General features: G+C 35.9%; 1 protein-coding gene across 1 annotated transcript in view; it reads left to right on the top strand.

Moving 5' to 3' along the window:
• KIAA1328 (KIAA1328 ortholog) overlaps positions 1–12,028 on the top strand; it is a 255,457-nt gene that overhangs the window by 92,557 nt on the left and 150,872 nt on the right. The window contains exon 6 of the mRNA XM_090285632.1: positions 499–626. Within this exon, the coding sequence (XP_090141758.1) occupies positions 499–626 (128 nt within the window). The remainder of the gene's footprint in view (positions 1–498; positions 627–12,028) is intronic.

The following is a 12,028-nucleotide window of genomic DNA, read 5'->3' as shown; positions in this document are numbered from 1 at the left end:
GCTATGTTCTTCATACTAGACTGTAAAAAATATACGGAGGTATATGGACAGAAATTGTCCTCATCATGGTTTGATTATTGAAACACTGACTTAACTAACATTATGCAAAAACAAACAAACAAGACAAAAATTAATTATATCTCTTTATTTTTAATATAGTCATAACAGTGTAAATTAGGTACTAATTATTTTTACCGGAGCAGTACCATCGCTTCCACCCTGCATTTGTGTTTTTTGTTTTTTTGATTTTGTTTTTTGTTTTTTGTGGCGCTTTATTAAAATAAAATTCACATATAAGTGAATTTTGAAGTATATGATTCAGTGTTTTTGAGTATATTCCTAAAGCTGTGCAAAGACAACATCTAATTCCAGAGCATGTTTATTACCTCCCCCATAAAATCCATCTGTCTATTTTGTTTATTGGAATCTGAAAAGCAGCACTCATAGATGCACTTTGAATTCATTTATTAGTTTTTTTCCCTTAATTTGCAATCTCACCTCTTCAGCTACAGTATAGAGAATGCCAAGAACTTCTAACCCTCTATCAAAAATATCTATCAGAGCAGCAGGAGAAGCTCACCATGTCTCTCTCAGAACTTGGTGCTGCTAGAATGCAGGAACAACAGGTAAGCATCTTAATTCTCACCTTCTCTTGTTTTTAATGGACCAACAAGATGTCAGAAGAGTCAGTTGCCTTTTGTCTCACAGTTTATACAGGGTGAGGCAAAAGTAAATTTACAGTTGTTTATATGGAAAATAATACAATAATTAATAAATAATAATGCAAGAATAAACTCTGTTTTGAGTATTCAACTATAAACCTACTTTATCCCCACCCTGTAATATTGTCTTAAGACATGGAAATACAGCATGTGCTTGAGCCCGGTGTCTTTTATTTCCCTTTTTTTTCCCTGGGGCCCAGAGGTCAGGAATGATTACTTGAAGCAGGCTGTGGGTCAGTGAGGAAGCTCCTGGTTGTCTGAAAGCACAGCAGGAATGGCAAAGAAAACTCACTGCTCTGTTGCTTAATGAAGATCAGGTGGGCTGTTCGTTACTCATTCTCCTTATGGAAAACACTAAGTCCTTCCTAACTCATGCTTACATTTTTAGAATGAGAAAAGTGACTTGGTAACTTATAAAAGCTTTAAATGGATAAAATTAAAATATTTTACATGATTTTATATTTGTGCATATCTATGTATTAATCACAAATATATATACGAGTGTATGTAGATACATTTACATATATGTCATCAAATGGTATACAGTATATAATTAAATGAATGTTCAGAACCTTGCCAGTTGTGACTTACTTGACCTCTAGCAAGGGACACTTGATTTCATTTTTATGTCCACATGAGTTTGAATCTTCAGATAGATGGAGATAAGGCTTATATATTAAAACATTTGATGGAAAAAAAAGCTGTAGCAGAGTCAGGGTCATTCTTATTAAATATTAAAGCATAGATAAATATACTCAAGTATTATCCTTCCCCTTTGAATAGTATCATTTGCAACTCTTCTAAGAACAAAACCTAGAGACAACTGTCTTGGATAAGTTAAGAGTTTTGGCCAAGGAAACTCCAGTTTTAAACCTCAAGTTTGTACATAGGGAAAAGCTTTTTTTTTTTTAATGTTCATTAAAAATTTTTTTTATTGTTGTTCTACCACAGTTGTGCCAATTTTACCCCATTGCTCTCTCCTGCCCGGCCCAGCCCCCCTCCCACAGTCAGTTCCCACCCTGTTGTCCATGTCCATGTGTCCTTTATACCAGTTCCTTGACTAGACCCTTCCCCTTCATTCCTCCTTCTCCCCCTCCCTCCTCCCCTATGGTCACTGTCAGTCTATTCCTTGTTTCCATGCCTCTGGTTCTATTTTGCTCATTTGTTTGTTTAGGTTCCTTTTATAGGTGAGATTATATAATATTTGTCTTTCACTGCCTGGCTTATTTCACTTAGCATAATACTCTCCAGTTCCATCCATGCTGCTGTGAAAGATAGGAGTTCCTTCTTTCTTTCTGCTGCTTAGTATTCCACTGTGTGAATATACCACGGTTTTTTGATCCACTTATTTACTGATGGGCACTTAGGCTGTTTCCCAGACTTGGCTATTGTTAATGCTGCTATGAACATAAGGGTGCATAGGTTCTTTTGAATTGCTTGATGTTTTGGGATTCTTAAGCTATATTCCCAGCGGTGGAATCACTGGGTCAAAAGGCAGTTCCAATTTTAATTTTTTGAGGTAATTCCATACTGTTTTCCACAGTGGCTATACCACTCTGCATTCTCAGCAGTGCACTGGGGTTCCCTTTTCCCCACATCCTCACCAGCACTAGTTGTTTGTTGATTTGTTAATGATGGCCATTCTGAGCAGTGTGAGGTGGTATCTCATTGTGGTTTTAATTTGCATCTCCGATACCTAGTGATATTGAGCATCCTTTCATGTGTCTATGGGCCCTCTGTGTGTGCTCCTTGAAGAAGTGTCTGTTCAGGTCCTTTGCCCATTTTTCAATTGGATTGTTTGTGTTTCTGATGTTGAGTCCTATGAGTTCTTTATATATTTTGGAGATCAAACCCTTGTCGGAGATAACATGGGCAAATATGTTTTCCCATATGGTTGGTTCCCCTCTCATTTTGATAATGTTTTCTTTAGCCATGCAGAACCTTTTTAATTTGATGTACTCCCTTTTGTTTATTCTTTCCTGTATTTCCCTTGCCCTAGAGGATGTATCGGCAAAAATACCGCTGTGTGGAATATCTGAAATATTACTGCTTATGTTTTCCTCTATGACTTTCATGGTGTCACAGCTTATGTTTAAGTCTCTTATACACCTTGAGTTTATTCTGGTTTATGGCATAAGTTGGTTGTCTAGTTTTATTTATTTATTTTGCATGTACCATTCCAGTTCTCCCAACACCATTGTTGAAGAGGTTATTTTTTTTCTCCATTTTGTGCTCCTGCCCCCTTTGTCAAATATTAATTGACCATAGAGACATGGTCTTATTTCTGGACTTTCTCTTCTGTTCTGTTGATCTATGTGTCTGTTCTTATGCCAGTACCAGACTGTCTTGATTACAGTGGCCTTGTAATATCAAGTATTGTGATCCCTCCTACTTTGTTATTCTTTCTCGAGATTGTTGAGGCTATTTGGGGTTGTTTTTGGTTTCAGAAAAGTTTTTGAAATATTCGTTCTAGATCTATGAATATATATCATTGGTATTTTCATACAGGTTGTATTGAATGTATAGATTGCTTTGGGTAGTATGGGCATTTTGATGATAGTAATTCTTCCAATTCATGAACACAGTATATGCTTCCATTTATTTGTCTCTTCCTTAATTTCTTTCTTCGGTGGTCTGTAGTTTTCTGAGTATAGGTCTTCTGCCTCCTTGGTTAAGATTATTCCTAGGTACTTTATTTTTCTTGTTGTTATAGTAAATGGGATTTTTTTCATAGTTTCTGTTTCTGACATTTCATTGTTCATGTACAAAAATGCCTTTGATTTCTGAATATTGACTTTGTATGCTGCTATTTTGCCTAATTCACTTATTAGGTTGAGTAGTTTTTTGGTGGAGCCCATAGGGTTTTCTATGTACACTATCATGTCATCTGCGAATAATGGCAGTTTTACTTCCTCCTTTCTAATTTGGATGCCTTTGATTTCTGCCTGTTGAGTATGATGTGGCTATAGGTTTCTTGTATATGGCCTTTATTATGTTAAGTTATGCTCCCTCTATTCCCACTTTGCTAAGCATTTCTGTCATAAATGGGTAATGTATCAAATGCTTTTTCAGCATCTATTGATATGATCATGTGATTTTTGCCTTTCATTTTGTTTATGTGGTGTATTATGTTTATTGATTTGCAAATATTATACCATCCTTGCATCCCTGGCATGAATCTCACTTGATCATGCTGTGTGATCTTTTAAATGTATTGTTGGATCAAGTTTGCCAAAATTTTGTTGATGATTTTAGCATCTGTGTTCATCAGCAATATTGGCCACTTACTCCTCCGCCATCTTGGATCTCTGGGGGAAAAAAAATTTTTTTTTAAAGAAATAATTTTGCTGGAATGTAGTAAAACTTAGATTTTTTTGATATGCTTTCCTTTTGAAATCACATTTATAAAAAATGGCCAAAGTATGAATGGTTTATTTGTATTCTAATCTGAAATATTTTCTTTTGTTCTGTTTTCTGAAAACCTAGGCTATAAAATGATGCAGAGGAAGGTAACCATTAATCTTGATTGTTTATCTGGATTTTTCCTGCCACTTTAACAACAGTAGGCAGTTTTTAAGGTGGTCTTGAGTGGGCCAGAGAAAATTGTAGTGTGAAGATCAGATTTTTGTCCTTTGTTTTTGCATTTTCACTTCCTCCCTTTGCATGACATAGATGTATTAGAGGTCACAAAAATGAAGGGCAGCTCATTGTCAAGCGTATGTGAGGGGAGGCAGAAGGCCTTTCAATGGCCAGTATAGTCTTACGACCTTAAGGATATAGACAGAGAGTCAAGAAATAGTCACTAGGGGGCTCTAAAGATAGCTAGATAAGAATGACTAATCCTTTATCTACTTCTAAAACTGGGAGAAAGAAAACTTTCTCAGGTATTAGTGCCTTGGATGTTTCACTTGAGACCTTCCTTAACCTTCACTTTGAGGGACAAAACTAAGAAAAAAAATTGCAAATACTAGAATGAAAATGTTTGCCAAGTACATGAAGATAATTGTATGCCCTCAAAAAGAGATACTTTTGAATTTTCATTTTAACTTAATGATGAAAAAAAAATTTTATGATGAAAAAATTTTTAAACTATATTTTCAAGAAGTAGCTGGTGATCAAGTTTTAAATTATGTTTTATATACAATGAAAATGAAATTGAGAGTTGTCGGGTCTACCATTTGAACCCGGAGAGGGAAAATATGTTTCATTTTGATTACCAGGTAGAGATTGACACCTTATTCCCTATGCTGATTTGTTCTTTGTGACAAGCTTCTCTTTGCTGAGCAAAAGTAAGCATCTTCTCTTCTTCCCTATGGGAATTGGATAAATATGGCCAAGTCCAATTACTGTTAGGAAGGGCATCATTGTGAAGACTCAGCCTAATGAGGACACAATTAAGTTAAATGTCCTCTTTGTGTGTTTACAAGTGGACTGTGCTCATCTCTGTTACAGCACCTTTCTTGTTCTTTTGTAATGATTGTTTATTCATCCATCTCCTCACCAAGCTCTTTAGAAAACAGACATCCTGATATAGTGATCGTTGTACACTCAGCCTAATGTAGGGTTTGGCATAATTAATATTTTTAAATAAAAATTATATAAATGATTTATTTTTTATTTGAGTTTTCCTTCATCACCATTTATCCCCCCCACCATACTCTCCTTCACCTCTCCAACTCCTCCGCTGGCAATCACCACACTGTTGTCCTTGTCTGTGAGTTTTTCTCTTTTCTGTTTCTTTTTTGCTCAAGTTTCTACCCAACCCCTACCCGAAGAAACCTGAAACACTAATTTGAAAGAGTATATGTACCCCCATGTTCACTGCAGTGTTATTTGCAATAGCCAGGATTTGGAAGCATCCCAAATGGCCATCAATAGATGAGTGAATGAATTTTTTTTTAATTTTGTAACAAAAAATACATATATGGTACATACTGTGTGCCAGGTACTGTTCTGAATTGTTAACATATATTAAATCATTAAGTTCTTACAATAATCCAATGAGGTTATTATCCCTGTTTTATAGAGGAGGAACTCTGGATAGAATGAGTAGCTTCCCCAGGTCATACAGCGAGCAAGTCTGGCTCCATAGTTTCTTGAAGGAAGAAAAACAGGAAAAACTTGAGATCGCTAACCAAAAAATGTTTACTTTAGGTGTCTTTGTTTCTATGACTAACCTTCGGAGGCTCTTAGTCTGACATACAGGTTTTTGAGCACCGGAGTACAAATATAGTAGAGATGTTGGGAAACTATTTGCTTTTCCTATGAGTAGCCACAATGTCAAGTAAACATAAAATTTTATTTGCTCTCAAAATAAGTCTTTTTAAAAACTCATCTTCAGATGTTGTGACAGAGATAGCAGCAGTTCATTCTTCATGAAGCATTCATTTGACTTTGAGACTTGTTCTGTTTCTTCTTTGCATTGGTTGCCATCTGGCTCAAATTGCATATTATAGGTTTCGCTTGTAGTTTTATTAAATCCACAGTTCTTTAGACGAATGCCCTGGCTTATGATTTTCTTTTTCAACTTCTGCTATTTCCTTGAAAAGAAATTGCTCCACTTACAAGGTGAATGTTTTCCTCATTTTTTCCCCATTCTCTTTCTTGCTTTGCCTCAAAGATAAATGTATTTTTACATTCATTTTGGAACACATTATAAGTTTTTCATGGTGGGGTCTATAAAGGTTTTCCCCTGTTCTGTTTAGATTGAGATATTTCACTGATGAGTATCTGTTACTCCATTTCTTATCTTAAGAAACAGTACTTGATATAAACTTGGTCTTGGACATGGGAGGATCTAGTAAATAATAGTTTTGACCAATTACATTTTTGAATATAGCATTCATTATCATAATTGAATGTTATTTCTTTTTTGTGAACCTGAACTTAAACAATGTCACCTTAAACTGATGCTTATAATTTCTATTTCAGTCTTATTTAACAGACTGTATTATTTTAGAAATTTTGCAGCTTTTCCTGAGTGTTCCGTATATTAAAATAAAGCCTAGGCAGCATTTTGAGTACCTTCTGCCACTGTATTTCTAAGTGTTGGTATTCAAGCCTAACTTACTGTTTTTCTTAACTCTTTATTTTTTTTTTTATTAAGTAAATATACAAAGGTGGATTTGGAATCTTCTTGAGATTTCTCCCTTTTCTATTCTATATAAAATAGATAAAATCATTATCACTTTTTAGCCATGGGCAATGGATATTAATGAATCACTGCTCTTCTGATCTGGCCATTACATTCCCTTTTATTAGTATTATTTCTCTCTGGTCCCTTGCTATTTCTGTTACTGCTCATTATTTTCCTTTGTTCTCTTTTTACATTTCACTCTTCTTTGGCTTCTCCTTATTTCCCTACAAGTCTCTAGATGCTTTTCAAGTTATAATTTCTCTCTCTGGCTTTTCTTTCCACTATGCTCTCTGTTCTTCTACTTACTCAGAGACGCTTACATTGTTCATTATCACCTGTGCATGGAACACTTCCTAGGTAAAGGTCTTCACCTATGATTATGCCAAAATTACTTAAATGTCTATCTCATTACTTCCATTGCCACTACTCTATGCCATAAAATCTTGGGCCTGCAGACCCTGCCATTTTTAAATATTTTTGAGTTCTCTTTAGTTGATAGCCATTTGCCGTATCCACTTGTGTAATCACAGAATTTAAGGACTACTCTGGTACCATTCAGAGTTGTAACTAAATAGCTGGTATACATGCTGCTATTTATTTACCTGTCACACAAAGATGGCTTTGTAACCTTTGTCATAGCTACTGTTAGTTCTCCTGAATTGGCACAAAACCTATTTTCCTTCTGGGTTTAAGGATCTTTAGGACAAGACTTCTATTTACAGACAAAATAGAGTAAGTGGAACTAGAGATGTGCACCTACCTAAACAAATAAAAACTGGATGGAATATATTATGTAAAGGCTTTACATAATGGACATCAAACACTGGAGGAGAGTGATCCCTGAAAAAGGAGAAACAAACTACATGAGCCATGCAATGGTCTGAGGATGCTACATAGACAGAGGAGCCCAAGTAGAGACTGGTGATCTCCATGAGGTGAAAAGATGGAGCTGGGAGTTTGAGGAGACCAAGGTGTTGTGAGATTGGAGAGCAGAAAACCAGTGATGGGAGAACTACAATTAGAGGGTACTCCAGAGATCAGCAGAAACTCTCTCTCAAATTTTAAACTAGTTAATGATCAAGCATAAGTATGAGAATACTTAATGAGTGTTGGGGAAAGAAGCACCAAAAGAGGACGCAATCCTTGGAACTTACATCAGTTGGGAATAGGTCCTGCTTGTACCAGCCAGATTGTCATCAGGTACAGTACTTAGAAGAGTATTGCCTCGGAGAGAGACAAAATCAACCCTAGTCTATAAAGTGCTCTGGCTCTACCTTATAAAACTGAAAAGAAATACTTAATAGGATTTGTTTCAAAGTAATTTTCCTACATCGAAACAAAGCACAAGCATATGTGTAGCTTAAGTATAAATACAAAAATACCCAGCACCAAAAAGGTAAAATTCACAATGTTTGATACCCAATCAGAAATTACCAACCCTATGAAGAAAATATGACCCAAAATGAGATAAAATGAATCAAAATCAATGATAGAATTAGTAGACAAAGACAATGTTATTTTAACAATTTGCATATTTTCAAGACATAGGAAAGATGAGCACGTTGAGTGGAAACCATGTATATTGTAAAACTCCCAAATTAGACTTCTAGAGACTAAAACTAGAATATCTGTGGTGAAAATACTCTGGAAGGGATTAACAGCAAACTTAAGATTGTAGAAGAAAATATTAGTAAAACAAGGACAGAGCAGTAAATACTACCCAAAATACACATACACACACACACACACATGCACACACAGAGAAATAGAAGGAGCAGAGTACAAATGAGCTGTAGAACAACCTCCAACAGCCTAATATGTATAATCAGAGTCCCTAAATGCAGGGATGGAGGAGAATAGAAGAGAAATATTTGAAGAAATAATGGCCCCTGATGTTTTTTTTAGTATGATGAAAACTATCAACCTATGGATCTAAGCAGATCAGTGAATTAAAAGCATAAGAAACATGAAAGGAAATGCTATCAAAGCATATTGTAAGAAAATAACTTAAAAGTAAACAATTGATAAAGAAAAAAATTTCAAAGCAAGCAGAGGAAACAAAACATATGTAAAGAGGGATAAAAATAAAAATGAAAGCAGAATTTTTTGGTCAAACTATGTACATGAGAAAACAGTGGAACAATAAATTACTGGAAGAAAAAAAACTGTCAACCTTGAATTTTATACTGAGCAAAAAATAACTTTCAGAAATGAAGGCGAAGACTTCCGGCCAAGGTGGAGACCTAGACAGACACACTACATCTCCCTCCACAACTAAGAGGGAATACAACTACCACAAAACCAGAAATTCCAGAAAATAAATGAAAGTCCAACATATGAAAATAAAAAGAAGTGGTGCTCATGTGTATAGGTAGGAGGGATGAAGCCGGGGCAGAGAGGTCAAATTGTGCTGGTGGCGGTGGCAGCAGCAACGGTGGTGGCAGGACGGCACTAAGCATAGACAACTGTATTTTAGGGGAGGCGAGAAGCGCCTGGGGAGCACCTCTGGCTGCAGACCAAACCCATCAGCTTGCAAATCCAGTGCCGGGGAAGGCAGACCCTCATTGCCTGGGACTGTGAGGCCCAGAGGGCTGGGGACAGAGGAGGAGGCTCCCGGTCTCTCAGCGGAGAGTAAACAACAGGAATCCATCTTGGACCCCCACCCCCGCAGAAAATGCCATGGCATGGTGAGAAGGGTGGCCCGGTTGTGATGCGTGCACAGGGCTCCACCCCCTATAGCATAGGAGGTGTGATAGCCCCACCCAGGAAGCAAAGGGAAACACAAAACTGTCCGGATGCCACAGATCATGATAGAGATCCCAGTGACGCAACTGACCAGACAGCAAATATCTAATCTAACGAAGCAGCAGATAGGAAATCTTTCTGAGGCACAGTTCAGAGCTTTGGTTATAAGAATGCTTACAGACCTAACAGCAGATCTTAAACAAAACGGGGAAGGAATGAAGGCTAGTCCTGCTGAAATGAATGAAACCACATATGAAACTAGTGGTGAGGGAAAGAAAACTAGGGATCAAATCAATAAATCAGAACATAGGGAAGGAATGAACAGTCAACCAGTGCAGAAAGAGGAAACGAGAAGTGAGGAATATGAGAAGACTCAGAAACTTATCGGACAGCTATAAGCCAGCCAACATTCAAATCATAGGGCTGCCAGAAGGTGAAAAAGAAGAACTAGAAATCAAAAAATTATGTGAAAAAATAATGAAGCAGAACTTCCCTAACTTGGGGGAGGAAATGAACTTACAGGTCCAGGAAGCACAGAGAGGTCCAAAAAAGCTGTAGCTAGGGAGAACCACACCAAGACACAAAATCAAAATGTCAAAAATTAAGGATAAAGAGAGAATCTTAAAAGCAGCAAGAGAGAAGAGAATTACATACAAAGGGGTCCCAATAAGACCATCAGCTAATTTCTCAAAAGACACTCTGCAGGCAAGAAGGGACTGGCAAGAAATATTCAAAGTAATGAAAAGCAAAAACCTACAACCACGATTACTCTATCCAGTGAAGCTATCATTCAGAATAGCAGGGCAGAGAAAGTGCTTCCAGGACAAAGTAAAACTGGAGGAGTTCATTAGATCCAAACCACTGTTATATGAAATGTTAAAGAGACTTATTTAGGAGAAAGGATCAAAACTATGAACATTAAAATGAAAACTGTATCACAACAACCAACAATAGAAGCTAGGGAATTGAAACAAAGGCAAACTAAGTAGGCAACAAGAGTGGGAAAGGAACTATAGGTATGGGGAACATTTTGGGGGAGGTCAGCAGAGAGGGGGAAGAGGGAAAGGGAGGGAGATGGTCCAGGAATTAAGAAGCATAGTAGGTGGGAGTGGAGTAGACAGGAAGATGTTGAGAAGAGCTATATGCACAACCAATGGGCATGGACTAAGGGGAGGGCAACTGAAGGGAACAGGGTCACTGGGTGGAGGGGAACAAAGGGAAAAGAAATTGGGACAATTATAACAGCATAATCAATAAAGCATATTAAAAAATTTTTTTGAGCAAAAAAAAACAATTGAGGGTGAAATAAAGAATTTTTCAGACTATAAAGGCTCAAAGAATTATTTACCCCTAAACTTACAAGGAATGTTAAAGGAGGTCATTCATACAGAGATAAATGATACTAAATAAAAATAAGGATATACACAAAGTAATGAAAACTAGAAATGGTGACTAAGTATAAATTTTTCTTGCTATTTTGAAGTCTTTTTAAGACTAAAATAATTTACTCCTTTAAGAAAACTAATGTGGAGTTTATAATATGTAGAAACAAAATGTGTAACAATAATACAAAGACCAGGAGAGGATAATTAAGTTATACTGTTGTAAGGTTCTTATATCTGTAGTGGTGTATATCTCCAGAAGGTAGACTCTAATAAGTAAAGATATGCTGTCAACTCTAAAGTAGTCCTCAAAATAATACGACAAAATGTTACAACTATTAAGGCAATGGAATACATCATTTAGATTCAGGAAAAATAACCCAAAAGAAGGTAGAAGAAGGGAAAAAGTAAACTCAGAAGAAGACAACTAGGAAATAGATGAGAGGCTTGACTTGGAGTGATAAACACAAATACAATATACAGGTGATGTATTGTAGAATTGTATATATAATTTTATTAACTAATGTCACCCCAATAAATTCAATAAACAATTATAAAAAAGTGAAAGGATGGAAAAAATATATACCATACTGATATTAACATTTTTAAAAGCTGGAGTGGCTGTGTTAATATCAGACAATGTATATTTCAGAGCAAAGAATATTTCCAGAAAAAGAAGACCATTTCATAAAAATGAAGTATTAAATTCATCTAAAGAACATAGTAATGCTAAATATTTATGCACTTAAAAACAGAGCATCAAAATATGTGAAGCAAAAAAAAAAAAAAAAGATAGAACTCCATGGAGAAATAGACACCTTGACAATTTCAGTCAGTTATTTTAATATGTGTCTTTCAATAATTGATGGAATGACTAAACATAAAATTAGCAAAGATGTAAAAAACTGGAATTACACCAACCAATTTGATGTCACATTGATAGAAAACACTCATCAATAGTCTAATATAATTTTTTCAAGTGCATACAGAACACTTAATAAAATAGCTTATATTTTGCTCTATAAAATGAATCACAATAAGTT

Source organism: Furipterus horrens, unplaced genomic scaffold, assembly GCF_987537825.1.
Source record: "Furipterus horrens unplaced genomic scaffold, mFurHor1.1.pri manual_scaffold_8, whole genome shotgun sequence".
In the NCBI taxonomy this organism is placed as follows: domain Eukaryota; kingdom Metazoa; phylum Chordata; class Mammalia; order Chiroptera; family Furipteridae; genus Furipterus; species Furipterus horrens.
The sequence above is the reverse complement of the archived record's forward strand: the minus strand, read 5'-3'. Positions and strand labels throughout refer to the sequence as shown.